Source organism: Melopsittacus undulatus, chromosome 2, assembly GCF_012275295.1.
Source record: "Melopsittacus undulatus isolate bMelUnd1 chromosome 2, bMelUnd1.mat.Z, whole genome shotgun sequence".
Classification (NCBI taxonomy): domain Eukaryota; kingdom Metazoa; phylum Chordata; class Aves; order Psittaciformes; family Psittaculidae; genus Melopsittacus; species Melopsittacus undulatus.
Window position 1 is genome coordinate 20,937,262 of NC_047528.1, and position 24,543 is coordinate 20,961,804.

At 46.9% G+C, this 24,543-nt stretch overlaps 2 protein-coding genes across 3 annotated transcripts in view; one reads left to right on the forward strand and one right to left on the reverse strand.

Annotated features, from left to right (window-relative positions):
- Positions 1-8,830, forward strand: part of MTUS2 (microtubule associated scaffold protein 2) — a 184,963-nt gene extending 176,133 nt beyond the window's left edge. Inside the window, exon 14 of the mRNA XM_005149779.3 lies at positions 4,646-8,830. Coding sequence (XP_005149836.2) covers positions 4,646-4,862 — 217 coding nt within the window. The 3' untranslated portion in view covers positions 4,863-8,830. The remainder of the gene's footprint in view (positions 1-4,645) is intronic.
- The window catches only part of SLC7A1 (solute carrier family 7 member 1), a 47,708-nt gene continuing 28,262 nt past the window's right edge, over positions 5,098-24,543 (reverse strand). The window contains exons 6-13 of one of the 2 annotated variants that reach the window (XM_034060036.1): positions 24,089-24,311; positions 23,140-23,279; positions 21,735-21,837; positions 19,767-19,978; positions 19,248-19,396; positions 16,375-16,483; positions 15,739-15,840; positions 5,098-5,862 (exon numbers count right to left, since the gene is read on the reverse strand). In XM_034060036.1, coding sequence (XP_033915927.1) covers positions 5,861-5,862; positions 15,739-15,840; positions 16,375-16,483; positions 19,248-19,396; positions 19,767-19,978; positions 21,735-21,837; positions 23,140-23,279; positions 24,089-24,311 — 1,040 coding nt within the window. In that variant the 3' untranslated portion in view covers positions 5,098-5,860. Of the gene's footprint in view, positions 5,863-10,685; positions 15,841-16,374; positions 16,484-19,247; positions 19,397-19,766; positions 19,979-21,734; positions 21,838-23,139; positions 23,280-24,088; positions 24,312-24,543 lie in introns of those variants that run through there. The other variant, XM_034060035.1, reaches the window with a different exon arrangement.

Genomic DNA, 24,543 nt, shown 5'->3' on the forward strand with positions numbered 1-24,543 from the left:
ACCAGCGACAGGGACAGCGCTAGCCAGGGCTTTAAAGCAAAAAGCAAAACATGCATTTTCCTGGCAGCAGCAGCCACCCTGACTGCTCGTTTCTGTTCTACCGGCACTGCCTGTAGTGCAGCACGAAGAGCTCAGGGAGCTGCCCTCGCTATGGAACAGTGCGGATTAGAGCAATTTCTGCTGATCTGCAGTTTGGGTGCCTGTGTGGCTGAGGCAGCCCAGCAGCAGTGGGAGGAGGGATGGGAGCCAGAGCAAAGCCAGTGTCTGCAGCACGGACAGAAGTGGGGGCCCAGAGGAGTGAGGGGGTTTGAGGGAAGCACCCCTGATTGATTTCCAATCATAGCTAAGGGCAGGTACAAAGGAAGGGAGAAGTACCTTGTCTATAGATCATGCACCAGCTTTGAACACAGGAGCTCCACAGAGTCCCTGCAGGGACTTCCCCAGGCACTTGAATAATTCATCTGATTTCCCAACATCTCAGATTCTTCCCCCAGATCAACCAGATTTTTTTTTGTCCTTTGGGCTGGGATGTTTGAGGAATGGTATTTTCCAGTGCTCTAGAGATGAAGATGACCAGGACGGTGTCTGGTCTCTGTCGGCATAACCCAGACACCCACTGACCTCTGGGCTTTTTGGGAGAGGCTTTAAAGTGAGTCAAGCACGCAACTCAAGCACTTCCCCAGCATCACTATCATGTTGCTGTGCCCCTGCAGACCTCTGTGGTTTTATGGCTGTGATTTGTTATAGCTGCTTAGATTTTGGGGAGGCTAGGAGAAGAACATGTCTAATCAGAAGCCTGCAGTGCTGAGGATAAAGGTTTCCCTAAATGGGTTCAGTCTAAAATTGGAACATGTGTCTCAGGATACAAACTTACACAGTGAGAATACGTTTCTTTTACACTGAATGATGAAGAGGTGCGGAATGGACATCTGTATGTAAGCAGTAATGCTGCATCTGCTCCCCATGGTGCAGCAGCAGCAGACTCAGGTTGGCTGAGCTGGAGGCAGAGGCTTTGCTGGAAGATGCTGGCACTGCTGGCTATGCAAGCTGGCTGTGTCTGTGGGTGGCGTGAAGCTGGCTCTGCCTGTGTCCACTCACATCGCGTCAGGTCACACAGTGTAAATTCTCAGTGCAATGTGCACAAGGCTAAAATGAGCAGCGTGACAAGCTTCCTCCATCTGTGTGCCAGAGCAGGTCTCCCTGGGGGACGTGCCCACATGCAGCATGATGTGCTCACTGGCATTTGGCTGCATGGCTCTTTCCTGCTCAGATGTCTCCCTACTCAGCTGCAGATCATGGGAATAACTTGCAGCCTGCCTCTGCCAGCAAACTGCAGTATTCATTGGTGCTGCAAAGTCTACTGTGTGAGACACTACAGAGGACACTGATACCATGCATCCTACCAAACCTCTAGCAAGCAGTATGAAGCCCTTCACTGTAAAGAAAGCTAATACAGGCTGACGGACTGTGGGTTGCTATGGCCTTTTGTCCAAGCAGTGCCATTAGCTGAAGAAGGACTTGAGCCCTTCACTGTGCTCTGAGGTCTGTGCTGGCATGACAAGCCTGTTCCCAATTCCCATGTGAGCTTTACCAGCCAGTCACACACTAAGAGTGGCACAAAGGCAGAGAAGGCTTGTGCTTTTATTTTCTCAGTGACTGTAGTGATAGGGACAAGGGGAATGGCTTTAAGCTGAAAGAGGGGAGATTTAGACTAGACATTAGCAAAACATTCTTCAGTAAGAGAGTGGGAAGACTTTGGCATCCCATCCCTGTGCCAATGATGGGTGCCCATCCCCAGCAGTGTTCAAAACCAGGTTGGATGGGGCTTTGAGCAACATGGTCTAGTGGAAGTTTTTCCTGCCCATGGCAGGGATGAACTTTAAGGTCCCTTCTAGTCTAAGCCATTCCATGATTCTAAGATTCTATGATTCCGTGAAAGCTGGCTGGAAAATGATGTAGTGGGGCTTTGTGTATAATTTATTGACAGTGTTGTTAGACACAACAAAAGAAAAAGTAATTCCATGTGTTTCCTAAGGAATTATTTCTTCAGGGTGAGCTCCCATGTGGACTTTGTTGTGCCTGTTAGACCATGAGCTCATGCCACAGCTGGTTCCCAAAGGGACTGTGAGTAGGATTTTCCTCTTCTGCTGGGCAAGCAGCTTTCTGAAAACTGCTGCCAACTTACATCCTTTAATCCCTGGATTCTACCAGCCAGTGCTTCATTCAAAACCAGCAGGGGGTGGGAAAGGAACAGACTATTTGTGCTCACCTCAGCTCCATTTCTGTAGGAACCAAGGCTAAAAGAGCAGAAATTCTTTATAAATCTTTTTTAAACAAAGGCAGAAATGCACCACCACCACCACCCCCTGCCCAGAGACTGCTGATGCCATGAGAGTGGACTGGCAGTCCATGTCATCTGCTATGGGCTTCAGGCTATACCCAGAGAAGGAGTTGGGCAGAATTCCAGGTGTGCATCCAAAATCCACACCCAGCTGCTGGGGGCGAGGTTAGGTGCCTCCCCATTTTATTCCTGTAACATCCTAAGCTGCCTGTAAATCATGTTAGATACATGCCCAGAGCTGCCCCAGGCGGATCACATCAGGATCTGGCTCCTGCCCAAGTGTAGTAGGCTGCAGAAGGAAGGTGCTGCCACACGCATCCTCTGGGATGATGATATTGCCAGCACATGCCCAGAACACACTTGGATTAGGTCCCACACTCTGCCTGCCCTGCCCCATTTCTTTTAAAACCAGTCACGCAGTTAGATGAGAGCAGACTCACTGAGGCTGTGGTGCCCATAGGACACCTCCACGCCCCAGCTCCCCAGGGTTAGGGCATTCTGGGGACAACACCTCATGTCCTGGGCAGTCAGGATTAGAGGGATCATTGGGATCAAGGAGGAAGGAGCTGGTAAAGAACCCATAGCCTCACAACTGTTGACAGAGGGGAGGGAAGGCTTTGAAGCTGAGCTGCATCCTGCATCAGGACATCATCTAAAATGGGGAGCATGGAGAATGCAGAGTCCTTTCCTTTTGTGTGCAGTAGCAGCTGGTTAAAAGAGTCAGGGATGCAAATGCTGTCTCACCTCTTTGCTCTTGCTCTGCCACTCCACAGATGCTGTCTTGCTCACGGCACAGCTTTGGTGGAAGGGTGGAGAAACAAGGGTGAGAGTGCCACAGAGTTGAGATTTTGGATTTTCATCTTTGATCAGATAGAAGAAGGCCTAAACCCCCGGACCATCCCCCTCTGGGGACTGCTCTAGCTGCTATGCTGCTCTGGAAAAAAATGGGCAGCATTACAAGCATCAGCAGGCTGTCTGGGTTGTGAAATGCCACAGGGTAAAGGTGTCTGTAACCAGGCACTGAAGCTGGGGCAAAGCAGTATTTAAGGAGCCCACCTGCACTTTGTGCTGCTTCTTTGCTCTCTATCTGCAGGCTGGGGCAGGCCATGCTGGGTTGATCTCTGAAGACTGTGGTCTTCTCGGTGCAGGAGCAGAAGCCCAGACCAAGGGGTTGCATGTGCACAGAGCACAAGTACCTGCTGACCCAGGGCTCTCGGGTCCATCAGGTGTGGGTTTGGCTGCATGGAGCTTTATGGACACATTGCCGGATAGAAACTGCTGTGCCAGTGAACAGTTTGTGCAAAAAGAGGCCAGAACCCCATGCTGGGCACCTGCTTCCTCTGTGCGCTGAACAAAGGGAGATAATGCCCCAGTCAGCTTCATTGCATGGCAGCTCCTGGGGGAGTAAAACGAACTCAGCCACAAGCAAATATTGATGGGAAGAGGACCTCTGAAACCACTGTGCTTACCTACATCCCCAGGCTAAGTACCTGAGGCCAGCTCTGAAGTCTCTCCAGCTGACGGAGGCCAAAGCTGGGTGTGAACATGGGACTGGCATGGAGCTGGTGTGTTCTGCAGTCCTGGTTGCCCATTATGGGAGCAGATGGGATTCTCTTCAGCTCCCACCCTACTCACAAACTCATGCTCTCCCAGGGAAGGCCAGAGCTGAGGGAGGATGCATACATGAGTGCCTTATCTAAATTTCTAGTTACTCTCTCCACCCCCTCTGTCCATGAGTGGAGAATCCTGTTCTTCCATTTTTGCTAATTTCAAGTATATAATTAATGAAACAAATAAGCTAATTTTTTAAGAATTTCCAATTTTTATTTTGTTGTTTGTATGAGAAAATGGCCATTTCTAAAGTATCTGGAGTATGTGGTCAATACACAAACCCTTGGCACCTTTGCATGATGCTGACAATTACATGAGGCCATGGAGGAAGGCTGGGACTCACCCCATATATACTTTGTCAGCTGAGATGCCTCAAAGAGGTGTAAAGCAAAGACACAGGCACCCCTGGAGGCAGAGTCAGACACTGGGGGGCAGCTGTCACATGTGGAGATGCCTTTCTCACCCAGCAATGAAAAGACATGGGGCAACTCTGTCTAACTTGGGTAGCTCAGTGGCAGACCTAGGGGCAGATGATGGATGGGATGAGATGGGATGGGATGGGACGGGACGGGACAGGATGGGATGGGATGGAAGGAGGTGCTCAAGACCTTGCCTCTCGTGTAGTGCTGGCTGCATCAATGCCACCATCTTCACAGTGGTGTGCCTTACATGCTGTCCTGCTTCACTTTCCAGGCAATTGTCAGAGGAGAATGCTAATCTTCAAGAGTACGTTGAGAAAGAAGTGGAGGAGAAGAAGAAGCTGAGCAGGACTAATGAAGAGCTCCTCTGGAAGCTTCAAGAGGGAGATGCCCTGAGCCCCGTGAAACTCCCCCCCTCATCACCTACTTCTTTTTATCAGTGCTCATCAGGGAACTCGTCTCCAGCAAAAGTCAGAACCTTGCGGCGATGACTGAGCCCTCAGCGCCGGAGGTTCCCTGCCTTTTGTGCATTTCTGATCTGCTAAATGTTACCATCCAAGGAACTATCACCATCAGCGGGTGCCCAGGGCTCATGGCTGCAAACATGCTCAGTAGCTGCATAGCTTTACACTAGGCAGGGTACTCTTATAGTCCCGATATAGGAGCTCTTGGTTCTGATGTGTTGATTAGGGTAGCAAGATAGCAAAAAGCTAGGACAGCAGAAAGTTAGGATAGCAAAACGTTTAGTTTGAGGTGTTAATGTTTTAACTATGGTTAGAGCCAGGAGTTGGAAAATACTTTATTAATGGTTCATCAGAACAAACTTTTGCTGCAGTATTTCAGGTTAGTTACAAATACAGTTTGAGTTGTGAATATTTCTGTATATGTGTCTGTGTTTATATACATGTATGTACTGTACCTTTATACCTATATATAGACGCACACACATATATATGTAGTTGCAGATGTTCTGAATTGCATTTTTTATATTATTGGATACTACCAAGTGCTGATATATTTTCATTAGTCAGCAGTTTTCTAACTCGTGCCTAAGACTTGCATCTAAACGAAATGCATTTCTGTTCAGCCTCCCAGGAATATTTATACCCAACCTAGAAGAAAGTGACACAGAAGTAGAAGCGCCTTCCAAACAACCACCAAGTGGTACTCTATGTAACGTGAACACCAGCGACTCTGACATTCTGAGACAGTACTGCCTTCGAAACCATCACCTTTACATTGAACACCAGATAAGATACACATACCATTCGCCACTTTTTAAATCTTAGCATTGATATTGTTAGTGGAGATAGGCTAGAGGTGAGAAACATGAGGCTTTTAGCAAATTTGATAGAGGTTACTGGTTAACGTGTTTCAATTTTAGTGTCTTTAAATCCTAGTTAGATCTTATCTTGGTTTACCTTGTCCTGGTTTGGATACAATCAAAACCTCTGGCTGTAGGTTCCTGTCCATTTTGATTTATTTCAAGTCCTGTAAGCAAGAAGGAGAAAATAGGTCGTTCATCCTTAACCTTTGCTGGACAAGAGGTTTCCAGTATGGGGATGAGATAATGGGCACTTGCTAGGGCTCTAACCTCCTCTCAGCTGAAACACCAAACACAGCACAGCGGAATACCTGGGCGCAGGCGAGGTCAGAATTACTTTCCTTCCACACATATGTGTTGTTTCAGATTGCTAAAGCTTACCCAAACTCACAGAGCACCTTGAACATTCATGGCAAAGAGTGGCTAAACTACCTTTAACTTCTACCTTTAACTTCCTACCTAGAAGCAAAGAAATCCACCCATGCTTGTGGTGATCCTCACACAATGGGGTGGCAAGGCCAACGAGAGGCTGGGGTGGGACAGGCTACAGGCCCCACAGGCACTGCTAGCAAGCAAAAAACATCCCTGAGCATAGCTATTAAAACAAAAGGGACCTGTGGGATGCTTTTCTATCCAGCCTGGGGCCCAAGAGCCTGCATGCATTCCTGCTCCCAGCACCAGGGCCAAAGCAAGTGGGAGGTGGTCCCTGCAGCAAATCCCTGTGGTGAGGGAGTGCTCACAGGGTGGCATTGCACAGCACTGCCATAACGCTGGTGTAGGAGCTGTGCTTCAGCATTCCTGGGGAGTGCTCAGGATTCACAGACTGCAGCTTAGATACAGCTTCAATCACTGTCAGTGTGTCTGTGGACTGTTCCACAGTGTTAAAAAGAAAAAAAAGGGGTTTTTTTTCTCCTTTTTAGAGAAATTTATATTTTGTAGCAGCTTTTGCATGATACTGTGATACTGAGTAAACTGAGCATCTTGTTAGAATAGCTCATGCCACACTAATACGGTTGAAATGCATTACTAGATTTTAGTGTGTCCAGCAAGTACAACCTGAAAGTAAGATAGATACCTAGCACACACATGCACACAAAGCCCCTTCTTGCCAAGTACAATTTTAATCACTTTTATACTTGCTAAATGCACAGATATCTGCAATACTGCATTGCCATGTTTCATCCTGCCAATACAATTCTGATACAATGAGATGATAAGTTCATAGGATGATGTGGGTTAGGAGGGCCATTAAAGCTCATCCAGTTCCAACCCCGTTGCCATGGGCAGGGACACCTTCCACTAGACCAAGTTGCTCCAAGCCCAATCCAACCTGGCCTTGGACACTGCAGGGATGGGGCAGCCACAGTTTCTCTGGGCAACCTGTGCCAGTGCCTCAGCACCCTCACAGGGAAGAACTTCTTCCTAACGTCTAATCTAAATGTATACTCTTTAAATATAAAACCACTGCACCTTGTCCTGTCATGTCAGGCCCTGGCAAAATCTCTTTCAAGTCCCCTTTAAGTACTGAAAGGCCACAATAAGGTCTCCCTGGAGTCTTCTCCAGGCTGAACAACCCAAACACTCTCAGGCTTTCCTCATACAAAAGGTGTTCCAGCCCTTTGACCATTTTTGTGGCCCTCCTCTGGACCCTCTCCAACAGGTCCGTATCTTTCCTGTGCTGAGGACTCCAGCACTCCAGGTGGAGTAAAGTGGAGTAGAGAGGTAGAATCATCTCCCTCAACCTGCTGGCCACACTGCTTTTGGTGCACTTGGGTGAGATGATACAACCAGAGTGGTTACCATTATGCTAATCTAAACTTTCCCATACTAAACACACTAAAATATTGGCCAATTCATTCTTTCCCTCTATTTCTGGTGCTTTCCTTTGTTGGTTTAAATTCATATGCAAGAGATGCTTCCAGCAGTGAATTGGGAGTGAGGCCTTTATTTTGGGAAAACTGGGACCAATCCCAGCTCCACCTTTGTTTGGTATAATTACCAACCCTTTTCCCATCTAACTTTTGCCTCCCAATCCTGCCTCTCACTGAATTCTTCCTTGGCACAGCCTCAAGGGCCTGCCCAAACACTAGTAAAGCTGCAGGAAGTTTTGCCTGACCAGCAGGGAAGCAGCCACCCATCCCCACAGGGATGTGAAGGGTGGTTCCTTCTGGTACAAGCCCAGAAACATGGACTTTTTTCCCCCAAAAAAGATACTCCTTTTTCCTGCTCTCCCTCTGCCCTGTCCCGCATTGCCTCTGTGTGCCAGAGTAGCTGTGGAGTGGGGCAGCCGCTCCCAGGGGATGAAGACCCCAGAGTGCATGGCCAAGCCGGAACCTCTGCTCTTGCTGGGGAGCTGTGACCATGCAAAGTGACCGTGCCATTCCCAGCAGTTTGTGGGCCACATCTCTATCCTTGCTTCCTGGCCATCCCTGCTCAAAGGCAGGCAAGGAGAAGCTTTTGGTTTTGGAGGTCTGGAGACTTCCCGAATGCCATAGCTACAGCAGGGGCTTTCCAGTTTGGCAGGGTAGCATGGCCTTTGGCAGGAGAGGGAACGCAGCCAGCACTAAGCAGAAAGGGTTTTATTGCCCCTGTGTCTTTAGAAGATGCTGTTTGGTTAATCTTTATTTGATGCAGAAGGCTGCAATAAAACAGCCTGCTGCTGCTCTGGAGCAGCTCCAGAGTGGCACCGGGAGTGAGTAACAGCCATGGGATAGCAGGAGAGCTGGCACGAGCTGGGGGCATGGAGAGCTTCGGGATAGCTCCGTTCTCCTGTGGGAATGTGCCATTTGATCTCATTCAAATGGCACCTCATATAGCTGAGGGCATGGACAGGACACAGTGATGCCCAGCAACAAAGGCTTGTGGTGGTGATAGGCAGCGGGAGGAAAGGAAAAGCTATCAAGTGCAAAATCAGGTATTTTATGTCTCTGCACTGATGGTGGTTGTGTCCCATGGACACGCTGAGGAGCCTCTGTACAGTTTCCCATGCAGCAGGAGTTTTGTGGTCCCATTTACTATGTGGCTAATGACGACAGGAAGAGTTTGTATTATTTCAGTTATGATGTACAGATAAGTGTAATATATTCCTGATAATAAATACATGTGCCAGCACCTATATGGGCTGATGCATATGAACCAGCGTGTCCTGGAGTGCTTTCTGTATGTCTGTGAACACAGAAACTGGATTAGATGTGAAACCCCACCGAAGGTTACCTCAGCACAGTAAAGACTGAAAGCTAGACAGCCACATAAGCCCCCTGACAGCAGGGTGGCTTGGTTGTTACCCAACTGTGGATAACAGGCTATAGAATTGATCAAAAATCCCATTGATCCATTTTCTAAGGGTGCTTCCTGTGCAGCTGGGGCTCCTGGGAGACCAGGAATTGTTGTCTGCAGTGTTTTTATTAAGGTGTCATGCTTCAGCATGTGGTAAGGAGAACATTTCTGCCCATGACTCAGGCACGGCAGCAAACACGTACTCTTACTGTGCTGGCCTGCTGCTGTTTCAACACACCCTACCCTCGCCCTGCCCTTCCACTGGGAGCACAGAGTTCCTCAAGCTTTGCCCCAAGGATTAAAGAGGAGCCAAGGCACACCCCACCTTGGGAATGTGCCTGGTAACATCCTCCTGGAAAGTCTTTCACCAGGCCCCTTGCTCACTTGGCACAGAGGAAGCTATGGGAAGGACCAAGACTGAGAGCAGAAGAAAAGCAGGGCTCCTGGGGCCACCAACTCATTTACAGCAGGACACACAAGCAGGATGCAAAGGATGAGGTGGTGGCAGGGAGCAGACAAGACTTCTGCCTGGTTGTGTCAGTGTTGTCCCACAGATCCTATCCTGGAAAACCCCATAGAGAAGAGCAGAACTCTTCATTCATTACACAGCCTCAAGTTCCTGAGACAACTGACCATTGCAATGCCAATGAAGTTCACACCACCTGCATAAATTTTAGGCTAACTGCAGGTTTGGGAAGTCCCACCTAATACCTGAACTGGTACCAGAAGACAGGGAGAGACTTGCCTCAGTGTCAGCAGCAACAAGCTGCTCTGCTCTGAGCATCCACCCCAGCCTGCAGCAAGTCCCCCACACCACTTATTGTCCCACCTGCCTCAGCAAATCTGAGTCAGGGCAGTTAACACGAGCAGCTCCCAGAGTAAGCACCCTCCTGCAGAGACTGGGAGAGCCAGCAAGACGTGGGAACTAGCTGGAAAACAGGCAGGCTTACAAAGGAGGGCAAACAATAGGCATCATTTATCTGGATACTGAGAAATATGTTTCAATGCTGTACCACAGAATTACAAGTGAACTTCCAAATTCCAAAAGCATCATTCAGGGGAGAAGTTATTTACAGTGTCGCCAAGATAAAAAGTAGCTGCACACCCGTGCCGTGCTCTGGGGCAAGGTTCACATTGTAAAACTTAAGGCTTTAATCGCTACATGAACGTGGTAAAAACCAAAACAAACCCAAAAACTCCAACCCAAAGATTAAAAAAAGATGAAAAATAGACCTGTTTGCAGAACAAGCATTAAAACTATTTATTACGCCCATAAGAAATTCTGAGAAATCATTAGGAAAATAGACCATCAGACAACAGAAAGGTATTTACATTCTGCTTAATAATTAAAAAATAAAAATATACAGACTCTTCCATGGCTTCAGTCAGTAACAACCCCTTTGCTGACATACATAACCCAAGCTCGCACTAGGCTTGCCAGCACACTGCCTCGGGGCTGCCAGCAGCTCCTCCTGCTCCCTGTGCCCAGCACTGCTGGGAGGCACAACTGTGCTGCAAGGGAACCAACCCTGTGCTTCCCACTTCTGTCTCAAGCCCACGAGTCACTCTGCCAAAGCCAAAGCCCCGCATGGCATGGAGAGGAAGAGGTGTCTCTTGCTGGCCTCAGAGGAGCCTCATGTCTTGGAGCGTGAGCCAGGAGAAATACCCTGAGAGAAACCGAGGTCTGGCTCTTGCTGGCAGAGACGTTCCAGGATCATCTGGTTTCCAGGTGGGTGTCAGAGACCCCACAGGACCCCACTGCAACTGTAACACAGTGTAAGGCAGTCTGGGGCCTCTATGGGGGAGGATTTGCTGCTGGAGTGGGAAACGGGTGACGAACCACAAGCTGAGCAGCAGCAGGCAGAGCAACTGGCAGCACTGACAAGCTCAATTTTGGGATGCTGGCATGCTGGCATCCCAAATCAGGCTGATGGACCTGTGGAAAAGGGAGGTGGCTGTGAGGAGTAACTGATGGTGCACTGTGTACACAGAGATTTAGCCTTAAAGAAGGCAACTTTTTAGTGAGGAAGAAACAGAACCTGCCTGTAAGCTCAGGCCCAGTGGATGTCATAAGGTTGTTCAAGGGTTTAAAGAGATGCTTTTCTCCCAGAGGCAAGAGGCTTTCTTTGAAAGGGGAGGGTGTTGAGCTGCGTGGAGGGGAGAGACTGCAGGAGAGCCTGCTACTTGAAAATTGGCACCACTCCAGCTCCTCCTCTCCAAAGCAAGCCCCTCAAGCCTGCCAGACTTGCACATCATCCTTTATTCATTCGGGCAGATGACAGCAATGCTCAGTGTACATGGCTTTTGGGGGTGGCAGCCTCCCACTGGAATTCATTAGTATATAAAATGCAATCACCAAAGCAGCATATTTTACAAATATAAACATAATATCCTATCATATTGCTTTCTGGTCTCTTGAGTTATAGTAGGAATGGGGGCAGCACACAGTGACAGGCACCCTCTGTACACTATGAATAGGAGTTTGTTTTCATCTGGGATAGACGAAGGGTGAGGGTGAGTGTCCACAGTAAGCACTGCCAGTTAAAACTTTACTCTTCTAAAACCTGGCAATACACAGCAATATGTGGCAGTGCTTTCACCAGCATGGTCCCCTGCAGCCCCCTTGCCCTGCTGCAACCAAGCACAAATGGCTCCAAACAGCAGCACTTTGCCTGCAGTACACCCCGGTCCCTGTCATGGTCAGATGAGGCTGGTGGGCAGAGGGCAGCCCCGTACTCCCTCCTGCTGACAGCTATCTACCTGACATGCAGCACAGGCACCTGCTGCACAGACCAGAAGAAAACTTCACCCTGATGGATGGCAAAAGGGCAAACTGAAGCTGAAACTCAGACAGTAATGATTTTTAGTGACCAAAGAAAGCGGTAAGCAAATAAGCAAAAGCTAGTAATTTTTGCACAAACAATTCATTTGGGAGGGGTGGGGGAAAAGCTGTTTTGGCAGCAGTTTTTCATGGAGAAAGGCTGGCTGTCTACATACCCAGATTTGCTGTTTGACTGGAAGCTGCAGCCTCAGTGCTGCCCGCCTCAATCCATCGTGAGCTGGCCATCAGCAGGACCTTCCAAACAGCTCACCTGGAGGGCTCCTCTCTACCGAGCAGACTGGGAGCAACTAAATATGCTGAAACAAGGCCAGTCCTTCAGGCCAGAGCCTCCTCCAAAAGATCAGGCAGGCCATTTTTACTATGTCTCTCAGTTTTGGCAAAACCAGATCTATTCTCATGGCAAGCAAACGTATTGCTTCTCTATTCCCACCCCTTCATACAGCAAAATGCTCTGCATCTGCACAAAACATTCCCATAAAACAAAATAACTGCATTATTTACAAAGAAAAGCTCAAATGAATGAAAGCATATTGTCCACAACAGTAAGGCTATAGCAGCAGTTGTGTCTTCAAGAGACACCTGGCTTTATCTCTTAACATACAGACATCAGCAGGGAGGTAAAAAAATAATGCAATAATAAAACCCCATCCATTCAGCAAAATCTGCGATGTTGTCCTAGAAGGAGGCAGTCAAATTTGCCTTTCAGCTTAGGAAACATAGAAGCAAGGGATGGATGTGGCCAGGAGAGGATGGGGCAGGGGTATGCAGCTCTAATTCCCCGCATCCTCACTGGTCCACCTCCCAGGTCAAGTAATGGGAAGAGGAGGCCAGGATGTTCCCAGGTACAGCTGGACACAGGTGAAGCAGGTAGACAAGAGAGTCAGAGACACCTACGCTTCCCTGTCACTCTGCAGGGCTGCAGGCTACTTCTGTATGCTTGTATCTGGTGAGCAGCAACAAAGAGCCAGAGAGACAGCAGCACCAACCACAAGGGAACTGATGGGCTGAACACACCAAGAAGGAGCAGTGGGAGATGGAACTAAGGATCCTCACCTCCATTAGCTCTGGGTCTAATACAGGTAATAGCATATTTAAATAAAGAATCTGCTGACACAGGTTTTTCCTTTAATTTTCTCAGAGAAAAGGCAACTGATGAAAAATGACCCCATCAGGACTTCCCCTTCTTCTACATACTGCTATTGTATGCCACAAAAGCTGAAATGAAGTTATGGAATATAAATACCAAACCAGATCCCTAGGCAGATAACAAAAATAAGTTAATATTAATAATAAAATATTAATATTAATAATTAAAAAAGTTTACATACAGCAAGAAATCTGCATATTCTTAAATCATTTTCTTTGGAGACACACTTCCAGTCAGAATTCACCCCCATATGGTCACTGCTGAATGTCTTAATTGCTCAGAAGCTGGTACCCAAGGTAGGGAAAAATGTCCTTACATTTTTGGTAAAACAGAAAACTTTGCTCCCCTCTTTTTGTCTTCTTCCCCTCCCACATCTTCAGTGCTTTTTGGGAGGCTATGGAGTGTATCGACCTTGCATGTATTTAAACAAAACAGACCTCAACCTAGTGGCTTTTCATGTCTATATTATTCTCTCCCTGCTTGAGTAAGATTTTGTATTTGCTGGGGGAGCAAAGGCTTGGCAGATGGTCAAGACCCTGACTTCATTTTGTAGAGGGAACTGCACTCAAAACACATCCTGGAAGGCAACGAACACATTGTCTTCACTTACCCCAGTTCCAACCCTGGCAATAAGAGGTCCCCAGTGTACTAGAAGAAACCTAAAATTAAAACTTCTTAGTGGGCAGAAAGGGTATCAAGTGTTTCTTGGAAACCTGTGAGAGACCATGGTCCAGCCATGTAACCCGGGACATGGTCTGTTTCCCCTTTCTGCTGTACCAGGTGCCTAGTGAGACCCTGGTTAAGTCATGCAGGGATCTGTTCTTCAGTTCTCCAACTGAACAACAGGGACAAGAGCCTGCTCCTTTGTCAGCAACAGCCATGCTGACAAACAGATTTAAAGACTGTCCAGTGTTCAGAGGCAGTAGTGTGGAGGACAGACACCTAGGAATGCATCCATTCAGGTTAGCAGAGATGATTTGGGATGATGCATCACTGGAATTGTTTGAGGTCAGGTTGGATGGGGCTTTGAGCAACCTGATCTAGTCAAAATGTTCCTGGCCATAGAAGGGAAGCTGGAACAGTCTTCAAAGGTCCCTTCCAACCTAAACCATTCTATGATTTGTTTTTCAGTACAAGCTGAAGTGCAAATTCAGAGTCACAGACTGGTTTGGACTGGAAAGGTTCTTAAGATCATCTAGTTCCAAGCCCCGCCACAGGCAGGGACACCCTGTCCACAGCCTGGCCTTGAACACTGCCAGGGATGGGGCAGCCACAGCTTTCTTGGGCAGCCTATTCCAGTGCCTCATCACACTCACAGTAAAGAATTTCTTCCTTATATCCAAGCTAAATCTCCCTCCCCTGTTCGTTTGAATTTAAATCAGTGATATGACAGGGGCAATGCCCATCTTACTTGTGCTTTAACAAGCCTTTTTTTTTTTTTTTTTGGTACTGAATCTGGCTTGGGAAAGCCATTATATAGAAAATTAAGGAAATGTTTCCTCTTACAGCAAAACCAAGGCATTGTCAACCAAACACAGACCCTGGTCTGAAGTCTCATTTCCCACCTTTCACAACAGCCAGGCTCTGGAGATGATCTCCAGCCACAAAGGGAAATCTCTTCTCAGCAAGTTGGACCCTAGAGCTTAGCAGTGTTTTCTGGGCTGCATACTCTACCAGGACCAGGGAGCCCCTGCACACCCCCACGGAAGTTCAAGCCAACGAGGATCCTCCCATGCTTCCCCGTCTCAGGAATGAAACATGCTCCACCTGCCAATGCCAAATCAAAGTCTCATGGCCAAATTCTTTGCTAATGCCACCCGGCCAGCACATAAAACTGCTGCAAGGAGAGGAAAACAGGGTCACACTTGTTACCAGAGCTGGGCTCACTTCTACTAGCTACCCCACCACTGCAGCCACAGCACTGGTTATTTCTGAGGCGAAGAGGTAGGACAGGTCTTTGGAGACACCCACTCTTTTAAAGCCATTCTTGCTTTAAAGTTCTTGCACTACATAGTTTTATACTAGCAATCCCTCTGCTGAACATAAAAGCAGAAACACCTGTTGGCACTACTTGCGTGCTGGCAAGTGACCATTCACCCAACAAGCAGCGACTGAAAACCCTCCCAGCATTTCACAGCAGCAATGTGCCTTAAAGCATACGAGTATGCAGTTAAGAAAAAGTTAGATACAACAAGAACTACAAGAGCTGATACTTTAAAGAATGCAAGTCTTGCAGGTGCTTTCTTAACCAGGTGAAAGCTGGTGTTTGGAGAGAACCTTTTCTTGTGCGTACACGTGGGGTACAGCTCACATTAGGTGAAGGACAGATCTGCTCTAAACCTGACAGTAGCACTGCAAAATCAGGTAGAGTATCTGTGGGGAGGTAATTCCTGGGGCTACTGAAAGAAAGACCTTGGTGAGGCCTGGTTTCATAGCAGCATTTAAGGTTAACTGGCACACAGAAGCAGTTTTCTTTCTACACACTGGGAAAAAAATAAAATACAGAAGAAGGAGGAAGGGAATCGCATAGCCCCAGATTAGCTGAGAGTGCTGCCAGGAGTATGCCAGAAGTGTGGCTTTTTCCTTGTGATCCCTTTTATCTGGGCTACTAAGCAGACTGCAAGCTGCAGCAACAGGGCTGGGGAGTCCTGCATTATGCTTCCTTATTCCTGCATTACTGATTAACCAGACATAACCTGGTTCAGGACCCCCACTTGCAAAGCTTCCTTCACTGCAGCCATTCCCCAGTTGCCCATAGCCAAACATGCAGTCATTTACAGCTCTCTGAGCCAGCATCCGTGTTTCTCTCCGCATCTGCTGAGGCAGCATAGGTGGCTTCCACGCTGTGCCATATTCCATAAGTAAAGTAGATGATAAAACCTGTGGAAGCCAAGGGGAGAGGGCACCGTTAGCTCTTCAAGGTAATAGGACCACACTCACTACAATACATGTTGCACCAGGGGTAACTTCAGCTAACCTGATGGCTGGCTTCCAGTGGACAGCCACTATCTTTCTTTGGGAAAAAAAGCCATTAACACAGGCACCAGCCTTTAAAAGACAATCTATCCCAGCCCCAAAAGGGAGCCCAATTAGAAAAATCCCTCATGCTTTCCAGTGAGTCCATTGTGCCCAGAGCTTTCTTTCTCCATTTAGGTACCTGCAGCATCCATCCCATCAGCACTCTGTGGTTTCTTGTTGGCAACAAGACCCATAAGATGGTTCATGGGTTGTTGTTTTATCCTCACAAAGGCTTCAAGACACTTGAATTTAAAACAAGCTTGAGGCACGCTGCCTAAATGCCTTCAGTTGAGACACCAAGTTTGTCCAAGGATGGTGAGAGTGTAGAATGCTACAAGGAATTTATGATTAACAAAATCTAGTAATGTTGAACACAGCATTTTTTCTCTAACTCACCTATGAGCATCCAGACTGCAAACCGGATCCATGTGCCCAGGTCTAGCTGCATCATGAGGTAAACATTCACAAAAATACTCCCAACAGGAAGAAGGGGCAAAAGAGGTACCTGAAAAAGAAAAGAGGGATATGTTACACCCACAGGGATGATTAATAGGCAGGCAAGAATACTGGATCCATTGTAAACAGGAAGTGATGACTGTTACCAACTCTTCATCTGCCAGATATGAGAAAAGGCAAGGTTAGACAAAACCAGAGGACATCAGTCTGCCGTGGGAGAGGGATGTGAACAGCGCTGTTCACCTGTTGTAAGAATGTCCTTGTTTTGTGGTCTGGAAGGAGACAACAGGGAAATATAGCAGCAATGCTAAATATTTGTGGGGGGAAGGAAAGAAGAGGAAAACCAACGACTTCATCATGACAGGCACCCACTAAAGACCAGGAGAAGAAGGTATGGGGAATGTCTGAGGAACTTCATCCAGCAGGTGTCACAGCAATTAAGCAATATAATGCAAATAATCCCAGAGCAGAAGGAAACCAGCAAATATTGCAGCTATACTAGGAATGCTTTAGTGATCTGAGAATCAAAGAAGAATAAGACAATAAACTCAAATTATAACAATAGAAAGCTTTGTGAACATGGTGAAGCTAAAAGAAAAGTAAACTTCACTCCTAAGGAAAAAGGAGCTTTACAAGAAGAAACAGGTTGAAGTGTTGTAGTAGCTTTCTTGACTTAAGCATCACATAAAAAGTCCCCAGCAAAAGAGCAGGAAACATTTACGGTGAGTATCTATTCACACCATTAGAGAAAGGGGATGGGCACACAAATTAGAAAGCAGAGGAAGAGTATTTTTCTAAATCAGGCTTTGTCACGTCAGGAGGGACAAGTGAGATTTCCCTCAGCGGGTGAGTTATATATCCAGAGACTGCTGAAGTGATCTCTGAACCATTAATAGGCATCTCAGAGCTCTTGGTAGACCTGTAAGGTCTCTGAAGAGTGGAGAAGGGAGACAAATTACCTATTAAAAAGAAATACAGAAAAACAACTGGGAAATAAACCAGTCAGCCTTGGATTCCCAGAGAGACCTTAGAGGAAAGTCCCTTGACAGTCAGGCTGTAAATGTCTAAAGCACCACAAGGAGATAAGAAACAGTTACTACAGATTCAGAAGTGACAGGTCTCATTTTTTCCCCCTCCCTGAGAGGGGGTAAAATATCTGGAGTGCAAGGCAAAGAGATCTTCTTAGGAGCGAGTTTAGAAAATAGTCTAGATGACAGTTCCTGAATTTTCTGCTCCTGACATTTCTGTTTCCACTTCTGGGACCATAACCACAAAAGGAGCTGCAAACACTACCCTGGGCAATGCTGGCTGGATTAAATTATTAAAATCAGTGAATTAACTGAAAAACTGTAATTGAAGTGCAGTCAAAATGAGAGCAGTTTGGAGTATGGCATTACAATCTAAAACTAACTTAATAAATTGGGGAAATAACCTGAAATCAATGACAAAATATGACTTGCAGGATTATAATGGCAAAAAAAAACCCAACTTCCCAGTGTTTAATATAGAAAGGATGGTGTGCTTGGAAAGGCAGGAAAATGAGTTCCTCATACTTAAGAGTGTTAAACAAAGAATGGACACCCCTGAATCTCCTTGGGGACTAAACAGGATATGAAAGTACACTTTCTCACAGCCTTTTAGCAAGTAGAATCATAGAATCATAGAATAGTTAGGGTTGGAAAGGACCTCAAGATCATCAAGTTCAAACCCCCCTGTCATGGGCAGGGACACCTCACACTAAACCATGTCACCCAAGGCTTCATCCAACCTGGCCTTAAACACCGCCAGGGATGGAGCATTCACAACCTCCCTGGGCAACCCATTCCAGTACCTCACCACCCTAACAGTAAAGAATTTTTTCCTCATATCCAGTCTAAACCTCCCCTGTTTAAGTTTTTACCCATTACCTCTTGTCCTATCACTGCAGTCCCTAATGAAGAGTCCCTTCCCAGCATCCCTGTAAACCCCCTTCAGATACTGGAAGGCTGCTATGAGGTCTCCATGCAGCCTTCTCTTCAGGCTGAACAGCCCCAGTTTTCTCAGCCTGTCTTCATCCGGGCCCCTGATCATCCCTGTGGCCCTCCTCTGGACTTGTTCCAACAGCTCCATGTCCTTTTTATGTACCACTTTGATACTCACACAAAACTTTCTTCTTGGTTTCTCTTTCCCTCTGTATCCATGATCTGACATGGCCCTTCAAACCACCCCTTTTTCTTCTGATCTCTGTCTCTTCCATATTCCATAACCATCTGCTTTCAAAAGCACTGTCCTGCCCTTCCCTTCCGGATACATCTTTGCACAAAGTTCTGCTCTCCCAGCTTGTTCTGGACTTCAGCACCGTTTTATATTCTTTTTCAAGTCCCCTATTGTCACCTCTGATCTGACCCAAGGCTTCCCCTCCTGATTCCCTCCTCCAACCTCCCAGCTAACGCCTTCAGTCCATCTTTCTGTGCCAAATCTGCTTCTGGCCACAGGGCACAGCTGGCTTGCCACAATGCTACTTCTTCTACACTTGCATGTTGTAGCAAAGCATCTATTCTAACCTCTTGAGGTTAGATCCCAAGAAAAAATCACACTCAGAGGCTTAGCTCGGCTCTGGTAAGACATCCCTTTTTGCAAGGAGCACAGACTACAAGGGGTTACAGATGCAATAGCTGGAGAGCTCAAACCATCAGCTCTATGGACAGCACTGCACATCATGCCTATATTCTCTATATGTCCACTTGGCCAGGACCTCTCTTCTGACACAGGTCAACATGTACTTCCTACTCCAACCACCTCCCACCTCTAGCTACACCTCCCAGGACACTCACCTTAAAGGAGAGCTTGGTTTTGCTTTCAGGCTGTTTCCATATAACAAAGCTGACAACAAGAACAAGGATGGCAGCAATAATCCATATAGCCTTTATCAGAACACTTGGCTCAAGAGAAGTCAAGATACAGCTACCCACAATAAGGAAACCTGTGAACAGACATCAAAGCATACAGATTCTTTTTTTTTTAGAAACAGAAAAACAACAACAAACAAACAACCCCAAAGCCAAGAAAACCAAAACCACAAGTGAGGAAAGCAGAGTCTGAAAGCTCGGCAAACAAAACAGCAACACATGAAAAGACTAGCTGTAAGAGATATGCCCTTCTCCCTATATACCCACCCCCCTCACCTGCAGATTTCTTTTCAGGTCATAAATTTAATCTGTAGATATTCAGTTATTTTGGCCATTACAAGAGCTTATCAAAACCAGGGAAAGGAGGTGAGCTTTCCTACCACAGTGAGTCCAAGGACCTACCAGCTGGCTCACTGCCCCCAAGCTGCACTGCCCAGTGCTCACCAATGATGAAGGTTGAGATGTTCACCACTGAGCCAGAGAATTTGGAAGGGTCCGAATTTGGGGGACACAATATGGCTTTGAGAGAACACTTCTCCTCTTCCTCTGGCAGAAATCCAGTCTGAGACTCACTGGTGCTCACAGACTCATTGTTATCTGTCTCCTCTGTTGTCCTAGCCATCTGGTATGCCAAATTAGGCTGCTCTGGTTGATACCTAGGAAAAGGGAAATGAAACAAAGAGCATATTGGTTTGGCACAGCGTACTACAGATAGTCATGGCTATGCCCCAAATCACTCTAACACCAGAACAGGCCCACAGAAGGTCTACACCCTTCTGTTTCAGGGCAGAAATTCTCAGAATAATGTGGTCACGATGTAAGCAAATACGGTCTGCTATCATCACCTACAGCTTGGTTGTAGTCAGTGTTTTAAACTGGACAGTGTTCTCTTCCACAGACCCTATTGACTGTGTAACCAAAACACAAGCAAGTAATAGTGAGGACTAGAGAAGGAAGCAGCTGAGGGACAGACAGCCAGTTGTAACCAGGCTGTTGTGTTATCTGTGGCAGCTCAGCTCTTGTGTTTTGGCAGGGGGGTGGCTAAGCTAACAGCTCAGCAAGTTATCACACCCAGCAACTGCTGATTGTGGTGACATTCCTGGTGTCCCATCCTCCATCCCAGTGTCTTCTGCTAGCTTATCTGCTGCCACACAGGGAAGGAAGAGGTGAACAAAGAATGGACAGCACCTCACTCAACAGGGCCCTGACAAAAAAAACACATGGAACCATAAAGAAAAAACCCACTCTTCCAGCCTCAGCTCTTTTATAGAAGGTCTTCTCCGTGAATCTCCTGCATAAGCATGACTAAAGAAAAGGGCCATTTTGAAAGACACCTTTAAAATCGCTTCTGTGGGAATGTGTTTGCAACGAGGGTATTAGTGAAACACCGTGAATTGGGAAATGCAGTGAAATACTTGGGTCCAGCCACAGCAGGGTATTAGTGGTGGCCCTTACAGCTTTGGAAACAACTCAGCTGCTACTTCATTAGGCAGCCAACAGGGAGGTCAAATCAGCTGCCCAGACCACTACAGGACAGGCTGTTAGCTCTGCTAAACTGAAATGGGGAAAATGTTAAACAATAGGTACAGCAGCTTGCAAAAGCCAACTAAGAAGCCATTTCTAGCCTAGGGAGAAGAGGGAGCTGGGAAGTCAGAGGAAAAGTAAGATGAACAAGGAATTTTCAGCAAGGATTTTCAAGGGGCAGAGAGGACAGCACAAGCACACAGCAACCATATTACAGTACAATGTTGGCCCTTCACCTGCTGCAAGATAGTTCTTAGTTCAATGCATCTGCTGTGAGCTTGTAAAAAGCCTCCACCTGACTCTGAATGAGTCATGGAACACATAAAGGCATTTTCAGTAACGTGATCTTCAAGTACAGTCATCATGAGTAGAGTACTACATAAGAGTAGTTGTCTGTGAGGTGCCAAGCAATGAAGATACTCAGTTTTCAGCTAGGAAAGCTGTGGGAGCTCAGCACTGCTAAAAGCCATACACTAGGGTAATGATCCTGCAAACACATACTCAGCTTTTTTGTTGCTGTTAGACTTTATCTTGAATCCTCTTCCAAAGGCAAGACAACCTAAAGCTGTATCACCATTGGGAAAGAGTGGTGACAATGAAGGCATCCAGGATCACCCATACCTCACCCCCACCCACCAGTATAACTCTCTGGGCATTCAGGGCTGACCACAGCACGAGCAGCATGGATCTAGCGTTAACCAAATTCAGATGACCCCCTTGCAGATCCAAACAGCACAATCTCCCATAAGTTTAAAGAAACAAGTTCTTCACATGCTTGAAGCTATAATGTTCTTGGTTTTACTGGGTCTAAGGAAACTATGAGAGCATCTGATCACTGTGAGGATTTCTGTATGTGTGATCCAAGAGAGGTGATTTCTACATCCATACCTTAGTACCAATACACAGGCTGCCACCAAGGAGTAAGCCAGGAGGGTCCCAATGGACATGAGATCCACAAGATCTTTCAAGTCAAAGAGAAAGGCCATTACAGCTGTAAGAGAGGAAGGTGAGACAGGGAAGAAAAATCAGTTAACACAGCAGAATATGTGCACCACAAGAGCATTAATGACAACATGACACACATGTGACTGCTGCTCAGCACTTGGATAGGAGAGCTTTTGCTGAGAAGAGGCACAACTTTGCACATGAATACCCTGAGCCTTGCAGGGATGCAGCACAGCCTCACTAGCTGGAACCAGAGGAACCATTTCCTACAGTAAATGCCAGCCTATTTGTCTCATATGTATATGTTCACTTAACTACCAGCAATAAATAAGCAGGTGTTTAAGCCACAGATTCATTGCTGGAGTCCCCTCGCACAGCCACAGCACCCCTAATGTGACAGTTATCCCAGGCAGCACCTCGCTCCAGTGTCTCAGCTCAGCTGGGGCAAATCTAGGCTTGTACATGCAATGGGAACAAGCATCAAGGAGGGAATCTTGAGGTAGCATGACTATTATGGAGTTTCCAGACAGAGGTATAAACTACCATCCATCAAGGATTACCTTAAGGTGCTTACACACCTTCAGCAGGCAACCCCTGGTTGTACAGAACTTTGTACAAAGGCCTTCAGAAGGAGAAACAAGTGAGTGGAGGACAGACACCACAGTTAGGCATTCAGGTGACACCACCAGTCATACAAGCTCAGAGTTCACAACGGCAGTCTAGCAGCACTCCCCTCCAAAGGTGGCAAATTCTTGTACCAATGTCTAATCCTGCATTTGCAGGCATTGCAAGGAAGCTGCAAGAAGAGGGTAAGCTGTTCATCCTTGCCATCTGGGAGGCTTAATTCCCATATTCCTGGGGGCTGGGAGAGGAAAGGGAAAAACAGAACGGCTGCCAGCTGGGACTAACTGATTAACAAATACCAGTGCCACTGGGACCATCTGCCTGTCTCTGGCTGCTCCGGCATCTTCTGCCGAGCTGCTACCCACAGGCAGTGCAGTGTCTTCAACCATGTCAGGCCAGCAGCCACAAGGATGCTGGGCACCCCTGGCTGCCATGTTGCAGGGGGTTAATTATTTTTAAAGCCAGCACAGCACCCAGGGAGCAGATAATGGCATTTCCTGGCATGAGATGGGATGGCACCAATAAGCTCTGAGAAAGATGGACAGCTATTCATGCTCACCCAGCCTCTCCAGAGCACGCCCTGGAAACCCAGGGCACTCTCTGGGATGTCACACTGTGCAATACATTCGATTAATAAGCAGGCTAGAGTCAGGTGGACTTAATCTGCCTCTGTGAAGAGCTTATGTGTCCTTTCCACACATTTGCACAAGTCTTTGGATATTACCTGCAATGATTCCTGAAGTCACTGTTGCAATTATTGGAGTTTTTCTTTTCTCGTTGACTTTAGCCAAAAATTTAAAGAGAAGTCCATCTTCTGCCATAGCATAAATTATTCGAGGCATTGGAAACATGGAGCCAAGGAGACTAAGGACAAAGAAAGGGGAAACGATCTACTTATATCACTTCCTGGGGAGCACAGGCACACAAATGAAAGCAAGTTTATGGCAGTACAAATATGGAACAGGTGGCTTTCTTTCACTTAAGCTTCTTCTCCAAGGGCTCCCCCTGCCTACCCATTACTGATAGTTGGCAACTGAGATGCAGCTCTAAGAATCTGTATACCTAAACAAGCTGTGGGGCATGAAAATAGCCTCTTTCAGGTAGCAAAAAAGCTGTAAATTGTGAGCCTCTATGAATTGCTTAGCTAAGTGAATATGTCTAAATTTATCTGAAACAATAGCTTCCAAAGTGCAGAACATGACATATCTGCCTCCAGCCTGCCCTGCCACCCATCCAGATAGCAGTCCCACAGACAACATGGATATGGTGAGCTCCATACACTCTAGAAGATACACCCTTCACTACCTGACACAAGTCTGTTCTCTATTCGGCAGGACAGGATGTCTTGCAGGCAAACTGTGGCTGCACTCTGGAGCTGCCTCCATGACTTAGTTATTACTCTATCATATTTATATTCCGGAGATGCACCTGCTGGGTCTGCTGCTAAGGTGGGAGTTCCTGAAGTGATATTGGTCACATGTAACTCTGAAATCTATCACAGGGTGAAATTCTGGTCCTTTTGAAGTCAACACGTCTGAATTGCATCCCTGGTTTTGGCTCTCTTGATGCAGGGGAACACAGTGAAGGCAAAACACTGACATGCCCCATTTTTTAAAGGAGCTGGAGATACATGTTTGCCTTGAGAGATGCACAAAGGAAGAGCAGAGTCTCACCTCGTAGAAAGCGCACACAAAGAACCAACAGCCACAGCATAATTGGCTCCATCCCAATGCACATATTTAAAGGCATTGGGTAAAGGGCTATTGGTATCCAGCTGGTAGTAAGGCATCATGAGCGTCAGGGCAGCTGACACACCAAAATAAGCCACAAAGCAGATGAGCAGAGATGCCACAATGCCAACAGGAATGGCCTTCTGAGGGTTTTTTACCTCCTCACCTAGAAGAAAGAAATTTAAACATCAGCTAAACAATGAGCAAGAACTTTATCCCAGCCTAAGGCACGCTGACCAGGGCTTTCAAAGGCTTCACATGCAATGAGGTGGTGTTTTGACTGTGCCACTGCTGATGGCCTGCCCCAACCACTTGGCAAACCAGCCTGTTTGCTCCTGCTTCTGCTAGTCCTGTCACTCCTTCTGGCAAGTATTTGTGGAGACCTTGTAAACTCAGGC